General features: G+C 50.6%; 8 protein-coding genes across 8 annotated transcripts; 6 read left to right on the top strand and 2 right to left on the bottom strand.

The window, feature by feature from the left end:
* Nucleotides 1-893: 893 nt before the first annotated feature.
* On the top strand, nucleotides 894-1,428 carry BCR38DRAFT_460006 (6-O-methylguanine DNA methyltransferase; the record flags this gene model as incomplete). Its single annotated transcript, XM_040862359.1, has 3 exons — nucleotides 894-1,008; nucleotides 1,077-1,200; nucleotides 1,260-1,428. 3 exons carry the CDS (start codon nucleotides 894-896, stop codon nucleotides 1,426-1,428), a joined length of 408 nt encoding a protein of 135 aa, XP_040712455.1.
* A 463-nt stretch (nucleotides 1,429-1,891) lies between these two features.
* Nucleotides 1,892-2,844, bottom strand: BCR38DRAFT_412229 (histidine phosphatase superfamily; the record flags this gene model as incomplete). The annotated part of the gene is made up of 2 exons (XM_040858665.1): nucleotides 1,892-2,729; nucleotides 2,789-2,844. 2 exons carry the CDS (start codon nucleotides 2,842-2,844, stop codon nucleotides 1,892-1,894), a joined length of 894 nt encoding a protein of 297 aa, XP_040712454.1.
* A 1,251-nt stretch (nucleotides 2,845-4,095) lies between these two features.
* Nucleotides 4,096-4,707, top strand: BCR38DRAFT_443647 (uncharacterized protein). The gene has a single exon (XM_040860896.1). The coding sequence runs from the start codon at nucleotides 4,236-4,238 to the stop codon at nucleotides 4,551-4,553; it is 318 nt and encodes a 105-aa protein (XP_040712453.1). The 5' UTR covers nucleotides 4,096-4,235; the 3' UTR covers nucleotides 4,554-4,707.
* A 2,105-nt stretch (nucleotides 4,708-6,812) lies between these two features.
* Nucleotides 6,813-7,948, top strand: BCR38DRAFT_460001 (uncharacterized protein; the record flags this gene model as incomplete). Its single annotated transcript, XM_040862358.1, has 3 exons — nucleotides 6,813-7,392; nucleotides 7,452-7,786; nucleotides 7,910-7,948. The coding sequence occupies 3 exons, from the start codon at nucleotides 6,813-6,815 to the stop codon at nucleotides 7,946-7,948; spliced, it is 954 nt and encodes a 317-aa protein (XP_040712452.1).
* A 1,786-nt stretch (nucleotides 7,949-9,734) lies between these two features.
* BCR38DRAFT_443645 (uncharacterized protein) lies at nucleotides 9,735-11,916 on the top strand. Its single transcript, XM_040860895.1, has one exon. It carries the CDS (start codon nucleotides 10,095-10,097, stop codon nucleotides 11,607-11,609), a length of 1,515 nt encoding a protein of 504 aa, XP_040712451.1. The 5' UTR covers nucleotides 9,735-10,094; the 3' UTR covers nucleotides 11,610-11,916.
* Nucleotides 11,917-12,626: 710 nt separating this feature from the next.
* On the top strand, nucleotides 12,627-14,332 carry BCR38DRAFT_476908 (uncharacterized protein; the record flags this gene model as incomplete). The annotated part of the gene is made up of 2 exons (XM_040863057.1): nucleotides 12,627-14,006; nucleotides 14,063-14,332. The coding sequence occupies 2 exons, from the start codon at nucleotides 12,627-12,629 to the stop codon at nucleotides 14,330-14,332; spliced, it is 1,650 nt and encodes a 549-aa protein (XP_040712450.1).
* A 457-nt stretch (nucleotides 14,333-14,789) lies between these two features.
* BCR38DRAFT_443640 (uncharacterized protein) lies at nucleotides 14,790-19,028 on the bottom strand. The gene has a single exon (XM_040860894.1). The coding sequence runs from the start codon at nucleotides 18,635-18,637 to the stop codon at nucleotides 15,053-15,055; it is 3,585 nt and encodes a 1,194-aa protein (XP_040712449.1). The 5' UTR covers nucleotides 18,638-19,028; the 3' UTR covers nucleotides 14,790-15,052.
* Nucleotides 19,029-19,919: 891 nt separating this feature from the next.
* BCR38DRAFT_488206 (glucan 1,4-alpha-maltohexaosidase) lies at nucleotides 19,920-21,684 on the top strand (the record flags this gene model as incomplete). Its single annotated transcript, XM_040864243.1, has 5 exons — nucleotides 19,920-20,074; nucleotides 20,127-20,156; nucleotides 20,223-20,651; nucleotides 20,701-21,603; nucleotides 21,654-21,684. 5 exons carry the CDS (start codon nucleotides 19,920-19,922, stop codon nucleotides 21,682-21,684), a joined length of 1,548 nt encoding a protein of 515 aa, XP_040712448.1.
* Between the last annotated feature and the right edge of the window lie 1,178 nt (nucleotides 21,685-22,862).

Here is a 22,862-nt window from a genome sequence, read left to right as displayed (position 1 = left end):
GAGCGATTTGTGTTCCTTGCCAAACTTTGATCGTGATGCTTCTCACGTGTATTGAACAACCGATGGCTGATTATCTTGTGTCGTCGGCTAGATACGGCCTGTGCCTGATCGTATCTAAGGCCTGATGCCGAGTTTGATGGGGACTGCTATAAGTGTCAAATCTATTTCCTGATCTGCAGCATTCCCAACTCAATATTGCGAGGTAATCAAAATCTGAGTACATTGAGACCGAGTTTCCCAGCGTTGAATCTATTATTATGCAGCGCAGTGGTAGCACTACTGCATATAGTGCAGCATTGCTCGAAGAGTTGGGCTTCAGCAGGGAGAGAATTCGATACTCGTCTCCATGAGGGTCAGTCAACTCATGCTGGACGATACTCGAAGTGAAGGCTGTAAGGGCAGATTCCTCGCCTATTAGCATTTGTAAGTTTTCTAGGCCCGGGAAAGCCCATACATAGGAAGCCGGTCTCGTGGCATAGACTGCATTCACAGGATAAAGCACTTGTGATTTTGGGCAACTGGCCACGAACCGACAGGCGCCCCAATGACAGCTGCCATATTTACTGGTTGTGTTACTCATGCTGGGAATGTGATGTCTGGTTCCTTCCTACCTTACTGAAGCTTCTTGAAGGCTGAGGTAGCCAGTACGTACTCACCTTTACCTGGCGATGATAAAGGTTGAAGTTACGCAAATGGCGGGGTCGAACGGCTGGCGGGGTAGCTCCTTCGTTACTACGCCTGTTAGCTTGTCCTTCCTTTCACAAGCTCTGCGCAATATCAAAATCTGGAATCTCAGTGATATCGCATTTGCCCCTCTGATATGCCCAGCCATATCCTCATCATCCCCACCAACAGATCCATAACCTAACGAACCAAAGTCCCACATCCCGGAAATGGCGCGATCGGACGAAGCGGCAGCCTTCTTCGCCGCCGTCTACAGCGCAGTTCAAGAAATCCCCTACGGAAAGGTCACGAGCTACGGACACATCGCAAAGCTGGTAGGGACGCGTAAGACCGGCCCCACATTGCAAGTTAAAGGGAATACTATAGTAGGGTGGTAACCAAATCTGTTGCAGCCCAGCGGCCTCGTCAAGTGGGGCTCTGTTTAAAGCACCTGAGCCAGGACACAGACTCGCACTTCAACCACGACAACGTCCCCTGGCAGCGCGTCATTAACTCCAAAGGGATCATTTCTCCGAGGTGAGATATTCCTTGACGTTGAACACGATACAATGCATAACGATGCTAACGTATACCAGATCGCAGCCATCAGGGGCGCAAAATCAGGCAGCAACTCTGCAAGCCGAGGGTGTGGTAGTTTCTACAGGCTCACTAGGCGAGCTCATGGTGGACTTCTCAGTGTACGGGTGGTTTCCCCGAACTTTGCCATCCGAGACAGGCCAATCGGAGGAAGGCGATGAAGATTGATGTCAAGTGAATTGAATAATCTATAGAGTATATCGCAGCCACGAGGTTCGATCTTGTCAGTCGCATTCTGGACTCCTGTGGCAGAGCGTTCCACAATGGCACTTGATCTATATTGATAACTTTAGGGTACAACACACTCGTCTCGTTAAGAATGTGCCACATGGACGGCTATCCTGCCCAAAAGACTGCCACACAGTTGTATCTATGCCAGGCCAGGAGGATTAGCGAGAGCCACCAATGCATGAAATTAGGGGGTTGAAGGACAGAATGGATGTCAGATAGCGGTTGGACTTAAGTGTTTCCACATTTTGTTTCGGAACAGGTCTGTGAACAAAAGTGCTTTCATCATGTAGAGGAGAGACGAAGAAATCATTCATGACATACCTCAGCTTGTAGCATAAATTGATGCATCTGGCCCCGAGGAGTGTAAGCTTCCGCTTTGTCGTGGCGTCAGCCTACACTGTTATTCCTCAGTCGCCTTTCGCTTATTCGATGTCACTGCGAAGAACGAGTCCATGGTGCGTTGCCGGGAATCAGACTTGGCGCTACCAATTCCTCCCCGCGTCTTCTTCAGGCCACGAAGATGATCTGTGTTGTTAGTTGATTGCACTACGAACGCAAATCTCCTAGAATCCAGGGCATCTGATGTAGGCAGGCACTCAGGTAGCTCCGGCGCACTGGGTTCATCGCCGGGCGCATTCTTCTCGTCCAGGCTTGGCCGCTCAGGTACCGTCTCGACTTCCTCCATCCGTGCTTGTAGCACACCCGTGTTGCTCCAGGTAACATACTCGACGTTACTATTCGAGGATCCATCCTGGACCACTGATGAGGATGCGCTGGTAGGAAGACGGAGGCGAAGAGCTTTGAGGAGAACGTTGAGGATGATGCCGTGAGCAATGATGACGATGGTGCTTTTCTTAGACACGCAATCGTGGAGAAGAGGGAGCAAATGATCGTCCAAGAAGTGGTTCACTCGAACCATCATCGCATCGCGGGATTCCGAGTCTGACCCGTTGGTTCTCGTCCCAAACTTCTTGCCCTCAGATGAACCGAAGTCTTTTTCTCGTAGTTCAGATAGCTGAATAACCTCGCGAGCAATCTCAATTCCACTTGCTAACGTAGAGCTCGCTGCTAGCTGGGCCTCAACGATAGCTTCTGCCGTCTTGCAAGCACGCTGTAGATTCGATGCAAATACATGCGTGATAGGGCCAATGGCGTCCCAATGTGATGCGATATGAGCCCCTAGCCGCTTAGCTTGAAGGACCCCATGGTTTGTCAAGGGAGAGTCGCGGGAGCCTGCACTTGGGCTGACGTTAGCAGTGAACGAACAAGTACGTCATTGATGGTCTAGGAAACTTACTAAAGACCTGCTACATTATCAACCGACTCGCCGTGACGGACGAGCAGAAGATGCATTGTATCGCATCATCTTACCCACACATCAGCTTTGAGAAAGCAGTGAGATGTTCAGGTCTGTGAGGAAGGGAAGAAGTGTCAAATGTGCGCTTTATGTAAATTTTTTGGAGCTTGCCCTGGAGTTCTAGCGGAGCTTTGGTGGACTGCTCGCGGTTAAATACTTTATCCGTGCCGCGGCACCACTCAATTCGCTGGTGGATTAACCTGTCGCCGACCACCTGCCGATATTGATCCATCTTTGATGAAGAGTAGCTCATATATGAAGATGAGATCTGTCATTGAATTCATCAATTGCAACGCCTAAATCAACGCGAAATAGCTCATCATATGTGGAGTTTGCCATCAATCGGACCGCATCCCAAGCGTCGATGGCGAACTTCGTTCTGTTGCGCCCTCATTCCAGTGCCATTCCAGTGCAACCTTGAGATCTAGTGTTCACCGGCAGTCCATGTTTGGTCCTTTAGCGTGGGTCGACCTTCAGACATTGTGGGGGCAGCGCCCATCGACCCACTGCCATCCGGGGAAGTTGGGGTTAGCGCAGATCATCGACATGCCTCCTACGGTCAACACACGTGGTCTAAGCCATTGTTCTTGTTTTTGGGTATAGACCCTACGAGTTTGAAGCAGTTTGTCGACATGGAAAACATGCTACTTCCAACGTAATAACTGGACGATAGCGCCTCACCTTTAACTGTCGAGTGACGGTTCACGTTGCAGACCGGAACTTCGAGCTTGAGCAAAAGTGGTACGTTTTCCGGGATTCTTTCCTTTCTTTCCGTCAGTGTGGCCACCATTACCTCGAGTCAGATATGCGGCAAGCGAACAAGGAATATCGAAGGGCCAAGCGACCATATGAGCAGACGGAACAAGGCCATCCTTCCCAGCTCGCCTTCGGGGGTTCGTTCGACTGGGCGCAGCATGAGCAGCAATCCTTGATTAATACGCATATTGATTGGTGCTTGCAACGAGATGCGACATCACCTCTATCTTACCATTGGTTTACCCCGCTTTCTCTCCGCGCTCCCAGACGGACGCGGCCGAGTAACTGTTGTTGGGAGGCGAGCAAGACAGGCTGAGCAGTGGCATTTCCCCCTTTATTAAGAGGCTCGCTCATTACCTCCAAACTAGTTTCCTACAATATTTCGTCCCAGTGTCACACCAGATTTCATCTGTCATCCATCATTTGCATGAACAGATACCATCCCACCATCATCAATCAGACGATTAGAGGCTGCATCTCTATACCACACGCTTGCGATTAAACTTCGAGTCCGGTATGCATCAGGCTTTCCTAAAGTTCCACGATAATCTGCCTAATTACTTGCCTAACACCATTTTCGTCAAGTAGACAATAAACCCTCTCCACTCTACCAATAAAGACAAGAGTCAACATGCCCGTCCGCATCCCAGCCGCAAGAGCATCTGAAGGTGTTGCTTTCGGTCTCGCCGGTGTTGGTGCCTTCGCACCCTTCTACTTCATGCTCCCCGGCGCCGAGGAGCGTCTCGCTTCACAGACTGCCCGATGGGCACCGCGCTGGGAGCGCAACATTTCCTACTTTGCTCCACCAGCACGAACTGTCGCCCAACGAGTCGAGCCTCGAGTTGGAAAGACTGTCAAGAAGATCGATGACAAGCTACCCCTCGAGAAGATGACGAAGAGTGTCGACCGACGCATCAAGCATGGGATAGACCGCTTCAACAAGAACTGAGGAGGATGACCGTGGCAGTGTATGTGGCCAAAGGTCTCAGGGATGAAGACACCATGTCTTGTCTCTCTCTGTTTTATGTAACGCTGATGGAGGTCGGCGTACATGAGCGCTTATCGCTCTCGACCAATTGATCACAATTTGACACCAATGCAAATAAGTGAACCTATGCTGACTTTGATGACATAACTTCCAACCATGAGTGAAGTCTACAATTGATTGAACGTAGTCGACCAGTGTCTCTGCAGTCAATCACAAGAGTCGTAGACTCTTCCCCATTGGGTTCGCCGAAATTTTTGTCTACACTGTTGGCCGTGAAACTTTTGCGTGGATCCAACCATTGAGAGTGCATAATACCCATTTGGACAGCATCACCGAAGTTGATTGTGTGAAAATATACTTGCTCGTGGCTCTAGATCAAACCCAAAGACTTGATAAGGCGCACCTATAAATTTCGTTGCAGCCGGAAACGAACACCTTAGGTTTATATTTCTCTTCTCTAGAAAAATATAAAACATTGCCTTGACTACCTCAGCTATTCGACTGAAGGAATGTTTGATACGGACCAACAAATACACGTAATCAACGTCGGTTCCAGTAGGAAGAGCTTACGCGTTTGATAGATATACCCTTACCAAATAATACATGAATTAATTGGACAGGGATGAGCATAAAAGTTAGTGTCAGCCCTGGAGGGGATAAAATTCCAATGTTGCAGGCAAGCACGTATGGAACTTGCGGGTTGGCGCCACTTTACCCGTACCATGGCTCGTGAGTTCAACCCCGTCAACGTTGTTTGACCCATGCAACCTGGGCTGTACCCCAACGGCCAACGGGGAGTACTAGCCAAATTACGACATCTGAGTATTCAAGCACGATGTAACAGGCAGCACCATGTTCTGGGCCTGGGATAAGGGGCGTTGCATGGGGTGGTGGGCCACGTCGTCTTTAGGCTCATTGTAAGTAAGTCGCTTCCACAATTAGTGACCTACCGGGATAACGAATCAATGACGCTCAAGTATTCAAGAACTGAGACTACCAGTATCGACAAGATATATCTGCCATCATTTACTAAGTGGACGCAAGGTGTTTTCTACCCTGGCTCCTTTGGGATGGTGGCTTACATCCCGCTGTGTCCTAAAACACGCAAATCTCTGCGTACTGTCAGTCAACCATGCATATAGTCAAGTTTATAAGAGAAGCATTATGTCGTCATGGCTGGTATGATTGTGAAGGACAGAATAATAGAGCGGAGGCACGAGTGAAACTTAACAGGATAATGCCACCTCCTCTTGATCGGCAGGTTGATAGAAGAGAAAACGCCGAGAAATGTTACCAAAATCAAGTTTCTGAAGAAAACTTTGGTTTCTGGCTTTCCTTTGCATATTTGGGTTACGGTGCCATCAGAGCAGTGTCCGATATTGCGCCAAATGCGGTGTGGCACGTCTTTTGACAAGCGAAGTGGTATTGGTATAGTCTAGCCCCTTTACTCCAAAGTCAAAGAACTAATGATACCAGACTATTTGCAAATTCATCGTTTCCTTTTCTTGTTAACTTTTGACTGGAGAAATCCATTAACCTGAATTAAGTAGTTCATTGAACTTCAGGCAAGACCGAAGAAGACAATGCACTTTGTCGTAAATACGTGCCCCGTCTTGGTGGGGAATGTAGTATTCAGATGTCAGGCCGCTGGCCTAGCTACCTGGTAGCACTACAATTGTGGTATGCAGATGAGTGCCTCGCGTTACTACCTGTTGTTACAATGAGAAATTAATAACAGCTTGTCTGCAACTCGCCTCGAAGCAACTAATGTGCAGTTTGGAACCAGAAAATATAGAAACACGGATTCAAATCACAACATGCAGCAATCCATGGGTTTCTCCTCTCGGATTTCCAGTGTTCATTAATACGGAACTTATATCGATTTGGTAACTAACATCATTGGTTGATAATAGACTTCAGATCGACCATTTGTCCAATCCGAGAAGATTTCGAGGAAACTTCAATCTTAGACATTAGCCGAGCCGTGTTTTGAACAAGAATGTCACGACAGGCACGCCATCACCACCGGACTATCCCGCCCCGATGGCAATGCTATTTCAGTGGCGATTATCTAAACAGAGCATATTTTTAGATCTACTGTCTAGAGGCTGGTATATATATATATATCTGCGAGCTAAGGAGACGGCGATATACCTTGCTTTGCCAGTTGTTACGTGAGTATACGGTGCATCATCATTTTATCGCAGAAAAGCCGCGGCAATGGATCTAATTCAGGGCCGTGAGGCTGAAAGGAAATCGACTTCGAATAATCACACGAAAATCGACAGGATCGAAAATGAGAGCATCTCAGCACTACTCAGCCACGCCTCTTTGGTGCTCGTTTGCGCCAGCATCGCCATCATCCTGTTGGTAAACCTCCTAGAACGTTTCGCTTTACGGAAACTATGGCGCGGCGTCTGGACCGAACTTGAACTCCATGGAGAGGAGCGACGACGTCGTTCGTTTACCTATCACCACGTTGCCGCACTCGTCATGTTCCTCCTGTTATGCTTCGCGCTATACCCCGTCTACCTATTCCTCATTTCTCCTGAAAGTGGGTTATCCACGCCCATTATGGAGCATAACAGCAAGATTGTCACTGCGGGAGACGTTCTACTCACCCTCTCGCAGATATACTGTGCATACTACATCTTCGAGCTAGGTTTTAGGACACAGTTCATGAGCATCATTGGCCTGGCGCACCATGTCGGGCTACTACTCATTACACAAACGGCTTTGGTCATCTCGGTGAACATGGACAAAGATGCGACCATCGAGTACTACATGTGTATAATGTGGGGTGTGTATTATTATTCCTTTTCATTTGCAACCCCCCTTGCTGGAAGTTGACTTTTACAGGAACCTTCGATCTCATCGCCGAGTTTCCAATCCACACCTGCATGATCTACTGGCGTGTCAGACGGAATTCCCACCGTACTTTGATGTACATCGCGTACAGTTGCTACGCCTGGCAGGCTTCGTTGGCCGCTGCTGAGACCGCCTTGACAATCTACTTGCTGAACGCCTCGTGGGATCGCTGGGAGGTGAAATGGCAAGTCATCACGCCGCTGATTTTTGCGCTGTGGATCTCGACTCAGATTTACGGAGCTACCACGCTACTTCGCATGGGCCATACGGAGCGGAGGCATTGCACACCAATTGCGGAGGAGAGAACAGAGGAAGGGTTACCAGGCGTGCCCATGGGGAAGCAGAGGCATCGAAAGGGGCGTATCGACTTTGGCTTCACATCGAGATTTCCTTTCGTGGTAAAGTGCAAGTTTTTGAGAGAATCGGTGGATACCATGCAGTCATCTCAGACCATCACCGGACGGGAGCCCAAAAGCGAAGAACCCTGACTTATCGAAGTACTGGTAGTTATTTCAGGAATAGGTCAGAAGGGTCATGTCAAATAGCTGGTATAGAAAATATCGCTGCAAAATAGGATGGCAGAACTGGAGAGAATATAAAGACCGAAAACCAAGTGTGGAAAGATGTGGAATATGTGCAGTAGAAATTATACGATAGAACCGTCCTGTAATGTTGTTATTACGACTTATTGTGGAACTTAGCCCAATATACTGTTATGTTATACCACAAGTTTTGTGATGTACCTATTATATCGCGAATGTCAACTGCTTCTACAGATCTGAGTTTCATTAAGCTATCGTTCCATATAACCTGGTTCTTATGCAGATATCCATAATACCGATACTTGTGGTTTGGGGGAGAAATAACTATTACAGCCCAATGCACACTAACTTACTACAACTCTTATCTCTATCCTAGTCCTTGCAAGAATAGCTTGAAATGTGCTTGGACCTTTGGTTTAATCTGTATAGGGCGGATTCTTACTGCATTTCCATGTTTCTTTTGCTTTCACCACCTTGATGATGAAAGTCCTCTCCAATAGCACTTGGACCAGCAAATATTACCGTATCCCACGATGACATTCCACAATCGAACCGCATGTGCAAAATTATCGCTTCAAAAATAGAATGAGGGAATAACGGCATCAAATTGACAGCTCCTGATTCCAGAACGCTACTGAATATATCGAAGCTTGTCATCGGTGCTGTAGCGGCCGCCTTATTATCGACAAGCGCGCCTCGCAGCCAGAACCCCAGTGATCAGTGTCACAAAGTACAAATGTGTAAAGAGTATAGTCGGTCTCCCGTAAATCCATTCCTACCCTGCCTAGGACCAGCAACTTATTTATGAAGCCCTGCAAGTTCCATAACTGTTAGCAATGTCCATTAAGATGACAGAAGGGGCAATCAAAACTTTGCGAGGTAGGCATCCCGCCATTTCTATAGGACCTGCGCTAGCCATTAGAAGGAAATGAATGTCTTAGAAGAGTTTCAAGCCGGTGTGGATGTACACTTGGCACAATAACCCCGACATTGCGGTCTCTCTGTATATTGATTGCAGACTTTTGACCGAGTACAACAAGACACAACCTCTACAGACACATCCGATGCCACGTCCCCGTTCGCCATAGAATTTGAATCGGAGCCAAAGCAATAGCCGTAAATAATCATGCATGGATTATAGACGAATGGCTGATTCGAGATCGAATATCATTATGTGATGTCATGAGCCAGGAAGACCTGACAGGAATTGGTAGATACACTCACGAAGAGACTGTCCTAACGTCGTCAAGATGGTCTCAATTGTCAGAGCTGCTGACATAACCAGGGTTTCCTGTCAAGGGTTCAATCAAGCTGCCCTGATACTCATATCTCGCCGGCGAACCGCGGAACTGGTTGACTGGGGGCTAATAAGCATTAACTGGAAGCAGTGAACATCAGGACGCGAGCGGGTTCCGAATCTCTTCACCGCTAGGAATACCATCTGTGGGTCAATGGTCAAGGGTGGTTGGCCAAGATCTATAGACCCCAGAGATCCAACCTTGGGATGTCAGTGCGCTGGATCATGATTCCAGCTGGCATATTGACTTGACTAAAAATGACGAGTTGTAGGAAAATAAGACGCGTTGGAATGCAAAATATGAGACAAAGTGACTTTTACATATTCGAGGCCGATTTCGGAATGCATACGTGGAAGGAGTTCATATTCTAAAGTTGCATAGCAGCTTGTCAATCGCACTCCTGCACCTGCCTTCCCGGCCAGCACGAAATAATTGTTGAAATCGCTGGGGGAGATGACAACTGTAAGCAAGCTAAGGATTGAGTACTTTCAATGTTGGTCGACGATATTGTAATTGTCCACATACAGCATACAGCGAACAGCTTGAACAGCTTGCTCGGGACTTACCCGCCAGCCTATCCCTTAGCAAGGATTATCTTGCAACAAGCTTGGGCCATGGCGGGACCAAAAGCCACTTCCATTCGATCTCATCCCTGCGCGCGAACTTTTTGGCCTTGTCGATCGACCAAAAGTTATGGGATTTGTCAAAGCTCGAGGATGAAGAAGTGATCCAAGAAGCTGCTCGGAAAGACTCAATGGGACGCATGTAGCAACCGGTTCTGCAGGCAAGTTGCAATGACCCAGCCGCCACTATCGGCCAAGCGCATGCGCTCCAACACTTCTTCCACCGATTTCACCAATTCGGCCCCGCAGACCACAGCTCCTGCCCTTCGACAGTCCAACTCGAACGCCAACATTGGGCTCTACGTCGCGCCCACCGGCTTCAATGGTACCTTTGGGCCAACCTCCCAGGTCACTCTGCGTCAGAACCTCAACTATGCTCCCTACGGCACCACGGGACAGCCCAATGCCTATCCTGACGGCTTCGTCGCGTCCCCAACTGCCTATACCGATTCCTACGACCCACACGGACACCCCAACAGCTACGCCGCCGCCTACGGCCAGCCGACCTCGAATGGCCAGAATTCGCCCCTTACTGCTACCTACACCCAGAGTACCGTCAGTAACGCGCACAATGGACCATACGTTCACTTGGGATGCCAGTCGGGCTCGGCGGGTCCCGCGTCCTATTCTCCGGTGCCTTCACCCGTGCCTCTCAACAGCCAGAATACCAACTACGGCGAAATACAAGGACGGAGCGCGACCCCAGTTTCGCGGCAGAGCTTCTCGCAATACGGAGAAACGTACAGCTCCCAGCCTAGCGCCCACAATCCTCAGTACCACGGACAAGCGGCGTCATATCCCGAACCTACGGTAAATCCTCAATACAGCCCGCCCCTCGACCAGCCAGTCGGCAATGTGAATCAACAGAGCCCGGATATCCCTCCAGATGGCGATAACGGGGAAGAAGATGCACTGGGCGAGGAGGTGGATGAGGCTGTTGACGTATGTCCGCAATCTCACGACCTCCTTTCAGCCGCGACTGACGAACTCCACCTCCAGGTGTACCCGAACCCCACACCGACTGTTGAAGAAGAACCGCCCAAACCGCCGGACACAAAATGTGCCTGTAAAAAGGGCCGTGGAAAGAAAAAAGCCTGCATGAATTGTGCCTGTAGTAAATACGGGCGCAAGTGCGGCAGACATTGTTCCTGCGGTGATGCATGCGGGAACCCCTTCCAAGATCTGACGACCTTCTTCGGCCCGCCCGAGAAATTCCCCAAACCCTGCGAGGCGAATGCGTGTTTTGTGACGTGGCTTTCGAACCAGCCCAACATAGAAGAGCTGGACATGGATCTCATGGTCGACATGCTGCTCTACGACGACAAGTCGTGGGCCACCATCAAGGGGCACACGAAACCCTTCCGGGAATGGGAAGACCGGTGGCTAAAAGCAAAGAACGCCAAGTCGAAGAAGGTTAGGGAGGGCCGGGAGCAGCTCGAGTTCGACCTGCTGCGGGGGGCGCTGGGAAACTGCAATGCCGACGATTTTCATGGGTACTGGTACAGCTTCTGCCAGCGGCAATGGGTACACATGGACCATTGGGAGCACTGCAGGGAGTGCAAGATGTGTGCGCCGAGCAGCGAGTGGCATTGCGAGCAACACGGTCGCTGCACGACGAACCGTACGTGTGCTGGATGTGCGGGGGCGGCAACGTATCCAGACATGGCCAACTACGTGGCAAGCTGAGAAGGAGCGGAGACATATCATGAATGAATGTATAGACACGTCCAGGAGATAACAAAGGAAATCGGCTTGTGCTTCAAGCATCTATATACCTAGCATTAGGGTGGAGTCATAGGAGCGTATGAGTGTGTTACTTGTTTATATAGGTAGAGGGCGGCGGGGCTGATCAATGGCAGATGCATATTCTCTGCCCAATCTGGAGATGTTGGGCACTCGTGGGAGTGAGTGTCCAGTATGAATGCCGTGGGCTCTCTTCTGTCGCATTTGCCGAACGTACCTTGATACACACGCTTCGATTGATCATCCGTTGAAATCATCCCAAATTGCAAAGTGAACGAGTGTCGAATAATCCTGTGAAGGCTCTGAAGACCCCACGAGAGTTCACAATGGACTGTAGTTTCGAGGTCATTTTGAAGCCATTTGGCTTGAGACGAAATGCTTGAGCACTGCAGTGCTTTTATCAAGAAAAGAAATTGAGTACCACAAGCTGCCCGTGGGTGGCACCTTCCCTACCACAACGGTTGTCAACTTACGTATACTTGCACAGTAAATCAATATGCGTGGTATTATGCATGGTGCTATGTGTGATACTTCAGCAATAACACAATCAAAGGATGGACCTTACAACAAAATCTAAGGAAACCCATTGACAAGGTAAAGGAAGTAGTTAGTGGTCGGCAGGAAGCCTCTGGCTAGGCAGCTAGGTGCGCCTTCCTCTTGGACTGGATAATATCAACCATAGCTTGGAAGTCGCTCCCCCCTTGCTCTGTTGCCTGGTTGACAAGGAAGTGTAGAACGAGCTCACCCAGGTTTGTTTCTCAATTGCTCATAGACATTTCTGACGAACGTTTCCCCAGACTTTCCAAAGTCGACAAATTCATGCATGGACTTGTGCATTGGCGAGCTGGACGGCTCTATTAAATCTATCGAGGCATCTCCGAGTCACCCGAACCTGTGACTCGGTGCGACTCGACTTCTGTTACATGAAACACCCATAACCACAAGAGAACGCTGCCCAGCATGCCTCCAATCACTCATGCTCACAACCGTAAAGATACCCCCCATCCACGCAGGGGTATTTTGGAAAGGGGTCCTGCACGGCCTCGACGATTTTTACATCTCCGAGCGCCGTCTTCTCCTCTTGTATCATCTTCACCTCTTCCATCATCGCCATCTCCCCTGCCTTTGCAAGGATCCAATCTATTCCCAGGCTATCCCAGCTCCAGTCTCGACTCATCGCATCTTGACCCTGCCAGTGGGGATCGCAGCCCCAACGGTGAGATTGCGCACAAGCTACCGAAATCATGCTTGATGCAGCCATTGACCCATGTTGTAGGACAAACCGCATCTCAGGCGATTCCCATCATAGAAGACGAGAGCGATGCGGTCGTCCGAGACACTTCGCCAGACCTGTCGTACGATGCCACTTTGAAGAGACTTTCTGCAATCACATGTTTGCGAGAGCGGTTTCACAATAATGACGTAGACTCGTCAACAGACAACATGCTCGACGAGAGTGATGATGATGCCGACGCGGAACATGAAGTTGACGGCAAACCGTGGCCTCATGAAGATGAATCTGACGATTCTACTCTGGGATTTGTATCTCGCTGCGCTAAGGAATACGAGGAAGAAGAAAAGCAAGACATCTTCGATAATGGCAACTCAGGGGATGAAGATGAGCTCGCAGCTGATGCGGGTATTGCCGAATGGGCTCATTGCGATGACGAAACTGATCTTGAGGATATGAATATAGACCTTGACGACCATTACATTCGCCAACGCTCCCACATTGACGACACCATCATCGATCCTGTCCCTGAAGCATCGGATGCAATCCAAGGCGGTGGAGCTGCGGTAAACCAGACAGGAACTGGAAATTCATTCGCAGATTTTTTCAAGATACAGCTGCGAGTCTCTTGCCTAGACAGGAAGGAAAATGTGCAACTCTGGAAGATATTCGAGTTGGAGGAGACTAAGCGTCACGTGGATGCCGGACTCGCGGCTGCCTTGAGAAAAAAGCAGATCATTGCCAAGGAAAAGAGCAGAGTTTTGTCTGAGATGGTGCTACAGCAAGGAATTTTTGAGGTCTCTGAGGATCTGTGGCAAGCATATACAGAGTTCTGCGAATCGCTCGAACCTGAGTTTGGAAGTCGTGGTGGTTGGTCAATCACCTGCCACTGGGACCACAATGGTTCCTACGTCAATTACGACCCTGACCTCAGTCTCTTCAGAGAGCATACCGACATGCCATATTGGGACTGTAATTTCCGCTGTGAAGCAAGCACGATCAAGCCTTACATTAACGCACTAGCTGAGCACGTGGTCGAGTTCTGGCCTGTGCAGTCTCCTGAGCCTCTGCCCTTCTCTGGTGCCAACACGACTTGGGGCAAGAAATATGTACGTGCCCTACTCATCGTTGAAATAACTCCGGTATGACTAACATATGTTTTCAGACAGAACTATATAGACTTGCATCTGAAGCGGCTTGCAGAGGATCCGAAGTAGCCATGGATATGCTCGTTGCGCTCCCAGACCAACACGCATCATGTCATGGAGGCTGGCTGTTTGAATATGGGTTCGCGGAAGAGCTCAAGGACCACCCGGTGAAGTCAAGAAGATGGACTTACAGGACCGCACGCATGATCGACGTCCCTGTTGATCCCGCTCGCAAGCGGGAACGGCTGGAGGCATTCCTCGTGCCTGAGCTGTTCTCGGATGACTAGTTACTCTGCCACTTTTACCTTTTGGCATCACACATTGAAACAGACCTGAAGTTCAGTCCACGGTGGAAACGGCAGCATGAGTATCGGGGCTGCCACAGTAAACTCCGAGCTTCAGTCGCACAAGTCGACATCTACCCAATCCGGGAAAAATCATAGCTGCCGGAAAAAAAGCACAAGAGCTGTGTTGGGGCCTGTGGCTGAGGATATGTCAACATCGATTTATTATTTCGCAATGATTTGGGGCGAATACGGGTCATACATGAAGGCTTCTTCATAGAAGGGAGATGTATGTCGCAGAAAATTCGAAATTCAAAGATGCTCCGTCCGATATGCTGGTGAGGCTGTCATTGGGACAACTGTTCGTGGTACTGCCCGAGTATTGAAATGGTGCCCGGCATTGTTATTAAAGCCAAATAGGTTTAGACGACGAACACTTGCTAGACTTGTCCACAGATTACCCAGAGGCTTTGTGAGAAGCTATCACCGGGGGAAAGAACAGCATGTATATATACAAGTAAAGTTCCTATTTTGGTATCATCGATCTATCTCAATCTTGACTTGCTAGCTACGCTAATGTTCAATCGTTTGACAAGAAGGGAAATGATCGAATGAGCCACCATCGTATGCTTCATAATTCTCTCTCTTCAAAATCATGGAATCCAAATTTCACGTTAGTCCTGACATTTACCACCTCCACGTATCACATCATCAACACCATTATTACCGCAGATCCCACAAAAGGCAGACCGGCTCCGACAGATCCGGATCCACGGATACTTCTGCCTCGGAGGTCGCAGGCTGAGCCGTAGCCTCGGGCATGTTGTCCTGCTCGGTAACAGTCGCTGTGGCCCGGATCGTCTCGGTAACGACCTCGAACACCCGCACGGTCATCCGATCCGTCACCGTTTCGTGGGTTGGCTCCGGCGCAGGGGCTACGGAGGGCGCCTCGTAAGCACCCATCCGGCCCTCGCAGGGGTCCATAGCCTTGGGAAGAGGAGCGGTTGGCATGCTCGCTAGGATGGAGGTGTGTGATGGGATTTGGAACTTCTCCTGGGAGATGGAGGGTGTGGCGGGGTTGTAGTCAATCTGTGCCGGGTTGTGATTTTCCATGTTAAAGATGGATTTAGCTGCTTTGGATTCATGTGACGGGAAGAGTTCCTCCAAAATATCGATGATGGATTCGGTTGCGTTGCCTTGCTGTGCTGGCGCGCTGTCTTCCTGCTGAGCTGAAGATCCAGGAGTGAAAATGCATTCCGGCATCGGCAGGTCTTCTTCGGCCACGTCGTCAACGATGGTTTCCGCTGCTTCATTGTCTTGGTCCGGCAAGTCTTCAGACACATCGTCGATGATGGATTCTGTTGCGATGTTCTCTTGCGCTGGCATGCAATCTTGCACATCGTCGACGACGAGTTCTGCGGATTCGGTTTCCTGCACCGGCAAGTCTTGTTCCACCTCTTCTACGATGAATTCCGCTGCTTCGGTTTCCTGCTCAGTCGTAGGTTCCGGTACCACGTAGTCTACAGTTGAGGGTTCCATGACACTGCATTCTGGACTCGACATGTGATCCTCCTCCTCCTCCTCCTTCTCCTCAATTGGAGGCTCGGCAATGATACTCTCCTGGACTGGGGCATCATCCACCTCCTCCACACTCGAGAATTCTGCAATAACGCAATCTGGGGCCAGCACTTGATCCGTCTCCTTGGAATCCATAACTGAAGGGTCCACGGCAACGGGCTCCTGGGCCGACATATCATCCACGTCCTCCACAAGTAAAGGTTCCTCGTCAATGCTCTCCTGAGCTGGTGCACTCTCCTGGGCTGGCATGTCATCGACCTCATCCAGAATCGCAGGTTCTGCGACAATACTCTCCTGGGCAGGCGTATCATCGACGTCCGGCACCCTAGAAGGTTCAGCAACAGCGCACTCCTGCGTACGCGTAGATTGTTTTACCTCTTCCTGCTCAATGACAGGTTCAGCAATAATGCATTTCCGCACAGGCTTGTTCTGTGCTACTTCCTCCTGCACAATCTTAGGTTCGAGGACAATGTTTTTGTGCACAGGGGTTTCATGTGTAACCGCTTTCAGCACAGTGGCCGGTTCCGAAGTAACACATTTCTGCACAGGTGTATCCGGTGTAACTTGCTCCTGCATGATCTCAGGTTCCGGGACAATGCTTTCCTGCACAACCGGATCCTGTGTAACTTCTTCGAGTACGGTCTCAGACTCCACAATGACGCATTCTGGCACAGGCATGTCCCGTGCAACTTCTTCCTGCACCATCTCAGGTTCGGCAATAACCGTCTCCTGGGCCGGTGCAGGATCGTCGACATTTTGCACAGTCTCGAGCTTAGCAACAACACTCTCCTGCACCGGGGTATGTACTGGGGTATGCTGTGGCACATCCTCTTCTTGCATGACTGAAGGGGTCGCAATGACGTTCTCCTGTACAGAGGCTTTGTTGACAACCTTCTGCACAATCGGAGCCTCTGGGGCCGCCATACTACCCTGCGTCGGTGTGTGCTGTGCCACCACAGCCTCCGCAGGAGTGTAGTGGTTGTCAACGGATTCTACAACAGGAGCCGCCAGCTGCTGCCGCTCCTGTACAATGGCCTGCGGCGCCTTGGCAACCGGAACCTGGTGCATCTGCAGTATGTTCTTGACCCCGAAGATGCTGGGATCGTATTGCAAATGCAAATGCTGCGGCGCGGTACGGACAGCCATGAGAAGTACGAATACACTCAGTGTCAAGATGGCAATGTTCTTGCGGTCCTGCATTAAGACTCGCACGGATTGGAGGAGGAGTTGGGGGAGAGAGGCCTGTTGGTATGGCCGAGAGGATTGCGGTTGGTGAGTGTTGATGTGGCTGAGATCCGGCTCTGGAGTCCTGCCGTACATCTCGCGCATTCGTTTCTCCTCTTCAGTGAGGTGTTCGTCGTCGTCGTGCGCGGGAGAAGAGGGTTTCTGCTGCGCCTCCTTTCTTGCCAAACGGGCCAGTTCCTGTTGAACAGCTGGCTCAACGACGGGTAGGAGCTCGACATCCACGCGCTCCATTTCCTTCCAGCACGCGTCCCAGGCGCCCGCCTTCATAAGCCCGTTGCTTGCGTAGACTTTGACGCGGAAGATCTTGCCTTCCCCGAGCGCATCGTAGCGGATATCGTGCTTGCACGTGTTGCACCAGTGCTTCTTGGCTTCAGGACGAACTGCATTGTATTCGTCCTCGCTCTCGCTCTCGCTGTTGTCGTCCACGGTGGTCAAGTTGGCCGGCCCGAGGTAGTGTCCGCACTCCAAGATGCGGGCGCGACGACGCATGGGCAACTCGAGAGCCTCGAGTAGGCGCTCCTCAAGAATCTCGTAGTCATTCTGAGGATGGCCTAGCAGGATGCCTCGCTCGATCACGGTGTCGCCCATCCGGTCTTGTAGCATCCGCCATGCTTCGCGGAGGGTCTTGACTTCCTCGCTCAACTCGCAACTGTCGAGTTTGTTCATCAAGTCACCATGCATCCACCTCAACGGGAGAAGAGTGCAGTGCAGGAGGACAAGGGGTGCCTCCTTCTTGACCTTAAATCGAGAAGGGGTCCTGTTTTTTGGCGAATACTGGGCGGAGGGTGATTGGCTGCCCAGCCGCGAGACTGTAGGGAAGGTGGTGCGTTTGCTTGAACGGGGAGATCCAATGGCGGACCCTCCAAATACGGATGGAGCAGGGGATGACATTTGCAATGCTCGAACATCGGAAGGCGTACGGAATGGTGGCCGCGGTGTTCCTCGAGCAGTTGGGACGAAGTCTTCCCGGTCGTATTGTGAAATGTCTGACACACGGGGTGTACGAGTTGTGTTTTTATCGGAATTATCTCGAGCTTTGCCCGATTCGGAGCCTCCGTCGTAAGACCCTATTGAGCTGCGTTTGCTCTGGCTGTTTTCGCTGAAGACGTCTTCGTCGTGTTCGTGTTGGGAACTGCTGTCTCCGCCTTCGTCGTGAGTCGGGGTTGTGTCAGAGACGCGCGATTGAGCGTCTTCGTCGGTGTTGTTGCTCAGCATGGAGTCTTCGCCGTTGCCTTCTCCAGCAACACTTTCCACACTCGGGTGGTTGTATGTGTCCTCGTCAAAGGCAGCATCGTCCTCGGCCGCTTCCTCGCCGGTCGGCTCTGGTTGGCTTGTAAGTTCGTCCACTTCAATGCTCTCTCTGATGCCTTCCGTCTTCCGGACCTCTTCAGTATGAGGGATCGTCTCGTCGTCCATTGGGTCGCTCAAACAAGAAGGGTCGACATGTATATTGAAATCGTAATTGGGTTTATTTTGTCGGACCATCGCTGCACTTGGAGGGGCGAACTACGTTGATTATAACGCCGTGTAATGCGGGAGCTCTGGCAACCGGCCGTATGGTAGCTTTGGCTTTTGATTCGACGAATTGCTTGCGTCCCACAAGGATGAGCTGGCAAGATGTTTTTGGTTGTTTTGTGCTTCAACCTGTCACCGTCGAGTGGATGGTTGTGGTGGTTGCTGGTTGGTTGTACGGTGCCGCCATAGTTTACATGCAGGGATGCTTATCGCTGGCCCGGCAACCGGCAGCGCGGGGCGACGAACGCCGCAGTACAATTCGCGTGGATCTCTCCAGTTGGCCGTTCGAAGCGGTCTGGAATCACATCTATCGAAGACACGTGGGTTCGTCTGAAGATTGCCTCGAGTCATCAGTCCTCGGGTCTTTGAGCATTTGCACCTCGGAATCCCTGATTCTGATCGATCATCGTGATGTCTCTCCAGCAGTGCCTCATTCCCGCGCTTGACGTCATTGCCAATGCCTCATTATTTTCCCAAAGCAACCATGCTCCCAAGCACCAATGGCAACTCAGAAATCCATGCACTGGCACAGACGTGTCCGTATCTTGTGCATGTGGGAAGAGCGCGCGAACCCCGAGTCTCCCGTTCTGCCCGTGTGCCCGATGCTGCAGCTGCCGTTTATCTCAGTGTCAAATGTGACAGCTGCCTTGCCCTAATTCATTCAGCATGGATTTTGGCTATTGATGTCATTCCTCCAGGCCAAAAATCACTATTTGAATCCTGCCTTGAAGCTGCCGAGCTAGCCCAAGGTTGCTTCTTGACATTGTGTAGTCATTGCACCATGCCTCCCACTTCAGAAGGAACCCCTGGCTCTGGCAAGGTCTAGACTCTTAGTGCACCGCTCGCTCGCCTATTTAACCTGCACTGGCTCATGGATGCCACGCAAGGAAATGGATGCAGAATCTTGCCGTGGCCCTAGTGACTGCAGCTATTGGTCAATCGAGGGATTGCGGGCGCACCTCAACTCCCTGGTACGTAGTAGAATGCTTTGCTACAGCCCAGCCTGCATATTCCAAGTTACAATAAGATCCAACTCTATTAAGTTGGTAATCGGGGCTGACAACGATGCCTGTTAGCTCGTCGTGAAGCATACAAGATGGCGCTTACGGCCGGCTTGCTCTCTGTCAGAACCCAATCTTCACTAGGCGGCCGTCCCCTATTTGACAGACACAACTGCTCAAATTTTACTTCGCAACACAGCATCAAGTTCGGTTTGGACCCCCAATTGTAAGTGTCGGACCAACTAGTCAAGATGGCGGAAGAACAGGCCCCCACGCCGGAGAACATGACAATGCTCCAGGGCTTTGAATGGTATGTTCCTGCGGACCATAAACACTGGGTCCGGCTAGAGAAGCATGTCCCACAGCTCAAGGCGTGGGGTATTGACAACATTTGGATCCCTCCTGCGTTAGTTGCACTCATCATCTGTGGATCAGATCTTGTCTGACATTTCGCAAAGATGCAAAGGCTCTTCTACGACTGGCAACGGGTATGATCATATTCTCCCCGAGGAATGAAGCCCAGGCTCGAACCAGTGACTCATCTCAACCTGTAGCTATGACATCTACGATTTGTACGATCTTGGCGAGTTCGATGCTAAGGGCGGCGTTGCTACGAAATGGGGCACTAAGGACGAACTCTTGAAGCTCGGCCAAACCGCCAAGGACCACCGAGTTGGGCTCTACTTCGACGCTGTGCTGAACCACAAGTTTGCCGCCGATCACAAGGAGAAGTGTCAAGCAATCGAAGTGGACCAGGAGGATCGAAACAAGGAGATCAGCGACAAGTATGAAATCGAGGCTTGGGTGGGCTTCGACTTTCCTGCTCGCCAGGGCAAGCACAGTCCGATGAAGTACCACTGGTATCACTTTTCTGGAGTCGACTTCAACGCGCGCAATGAAAAGACTGGCATCTACAAGATCATGGGAGACAAGTCCACGGGTTGGGCAGAACACGGTGATGTTGACAGTGAGAAGGGAAACTAGTGGGTCTACCTCTGTCATGTGTTCAAGTCTACACTCACAAGGCCGCAGTGATTTCCTCATGGGCTCTGATCTCGACTACTCTCACCCCGAAGTGGAGGAAGACGTGCTCAACTGGGGCAAGTGGCTCGCCAACGAACTGCCGCTCAAGGGCATCCGCTTCGACGCCATCAAGCACTACAGCGAGGAGTTCCTGCGCAAGTTCATCACCATGCTTGACGAGACATATGGCCAAGGCTGGTTCTTCGTCGGAGAATTCTGGAAGGACTCCCTCAACGATATGACGCGGTACCTGGACCGCATGCAGAAGAAATTCTCCCTCTTCGATGCGCCCCTCGTTTACAACTTCAGCGAGATCAGTCGCGGCAACGGTGCCGATATGCGACAGGTATTCGACCAGACTTTGGTGTCCGTCATGCCTGTGAATGCCGTTACCCTCGTCATGAACCATGATACGCAACCATACCAGGCTCTTGAAGCGCCCATTGAGGGTTGGTTCAAGCCCCTTGCTTACACCCTAATTCTCCTTCGTGTGGAGGGTTACCCCTGTATCTGGTTCGGCGATCTCTACGGCATCGACCCGAAAGGTGAGCATCCCTTCCCATGCGCGTGTGGAGGGGCTCTGCCGAAGATGGCGCTGGCTCGTAAGCTCTACGCGTACGGTAAGCAGGCGGATTACTTTGATTACCCCACCTGTCTCGGCTGGGTCCGTTACGGAACTTGGGACCGCAGGTTCGGATGCGCTGTCGTGATGAGCAACGCTGGACCTGGCGAGAAGCGCATGCATGTTGGCGAGATGCATGCTGGTGAGGTGTGGACTGATGTGTTGGGATGGTCGGACCGCGAGGTCACGATCGAGGACGATGGGTTTGGGGTCTTCGTCTGTGGTGGGACAAGTGTGAGTATCTTTGTCAACCGCGAGGCGGAGGGGCGGGAGAAGTTCTGCGAGACATTGTAAGTCCATGTCGCATTTTGAGATGAGAAAAAATGCTAACAGTTCACAGTAACGACAACATCTATGGTCATGAATGCTAGGCTAAACCGGAAAAGTGGTTGATAATTAGTATATTTTACAGCTACGTCTCTGAATTGACGTAGACAGTTTTACGATTTTCCCACAGACTCATCCAACTGTCGCATAACTCACCCCATAAGAACGTTTATTCCACCGTCTGCGATCCTATACTCCCCAGTCCATATACCCATCACCTTCGCGAAAATGCGACTCACGAGTAGACTTCACCCAAGCCCCAGCCGGCTTGCCCTCACTGCCATCCCATTGACGTCGGCAAAAGGAGAATCACCAGATGCGACACTGCCCCTCCGACGTATCGAAAATCGCCCGATGCAGCAAGCCTGCTCAAGGTGTCTCACTGCCACAAGTTCATCTATAGCATCTGATTATAATGCCACTTCATCCCATCGTCGCTTCAAACCGGATACTTTCCGTCCACGTTCCCAATATTGGTAGTAGCTTGCCTAGCACTTCAGTGAAACTTGGAGAATAGCCTCTCTAGCGTTACTTCGTGGATTCGAGGGTACGTTCTTGCTGTCTGGCGTTTGCACGGCCACGAGATGAAGCAGATGAAGCATGAAAGGGGTTTGATCGGCGGGTCGGCGGCGCTTCAGCTGCCACTCAGAGTGGAGCATTTAAATCCCCATTTACTGCAGGCGCAGTTGAGGCAAGAACCCTGTTAGCATTGCTTGCTCGGCATTGATATCGCGCGAATGATTCTTCTGAGGCTTTTGGGGTTCTCTGGTTTTTTTTAGTAGTCATAAAACAGGAAATAATCAATTGCTACGGATAGTTACTGCCAGAATCTCTTGTTCACTGGACTGAGCAGAACGCAGTGGATTTCCGCCGACCCGAAGCCCACGATGTTTCAGCATGCCAGCACCATCGATTGAATCTCCCAATTCGACATCACAACCTTGACAACACAATGGCAGGCTTGTTCTTGAGCCAAGTCTCATACCAATGACTCCGAACCTTTCTTTCCTTGAACATGTTGAACTCGAAAACCGTTTCCGCCATGGTCTCGATCATTTGGGCGACGGCCACTTCCATCTCCTTGTACAATTCACATCGCCTGTTAAACTCCGTATCTGATAGGAGCGGTATCGATCTGAATCCTTCATATTCTTCCTGGAGCGCCTCGATTATATCATCGCAGAGCGTTTTCTTCATGTTTCCGGAAAAGACCTTGATCAAT

Source organism: Pseudomassariella vexata (genome assembly GCF_002105095.1).
Source record: "Pseudomassariella vexata strain CBS 129021 chromosome Unknown BCR38scaffold_12, whole genome shotgun sequence".
Classification (NCBI taxonomy): domain Eukaryota; kingdom Fungi; phylum Ascomycota; class Sordariomycetes; order Amphisphaeriales; family Pseudomassariaceae; genus Pseudomassariella; species Pseudomassariella vexata.
Note: the sequence above shows the minus strand (reverse complement) of the source record. Positions and strands in the feature narration are given on the sequence as shown.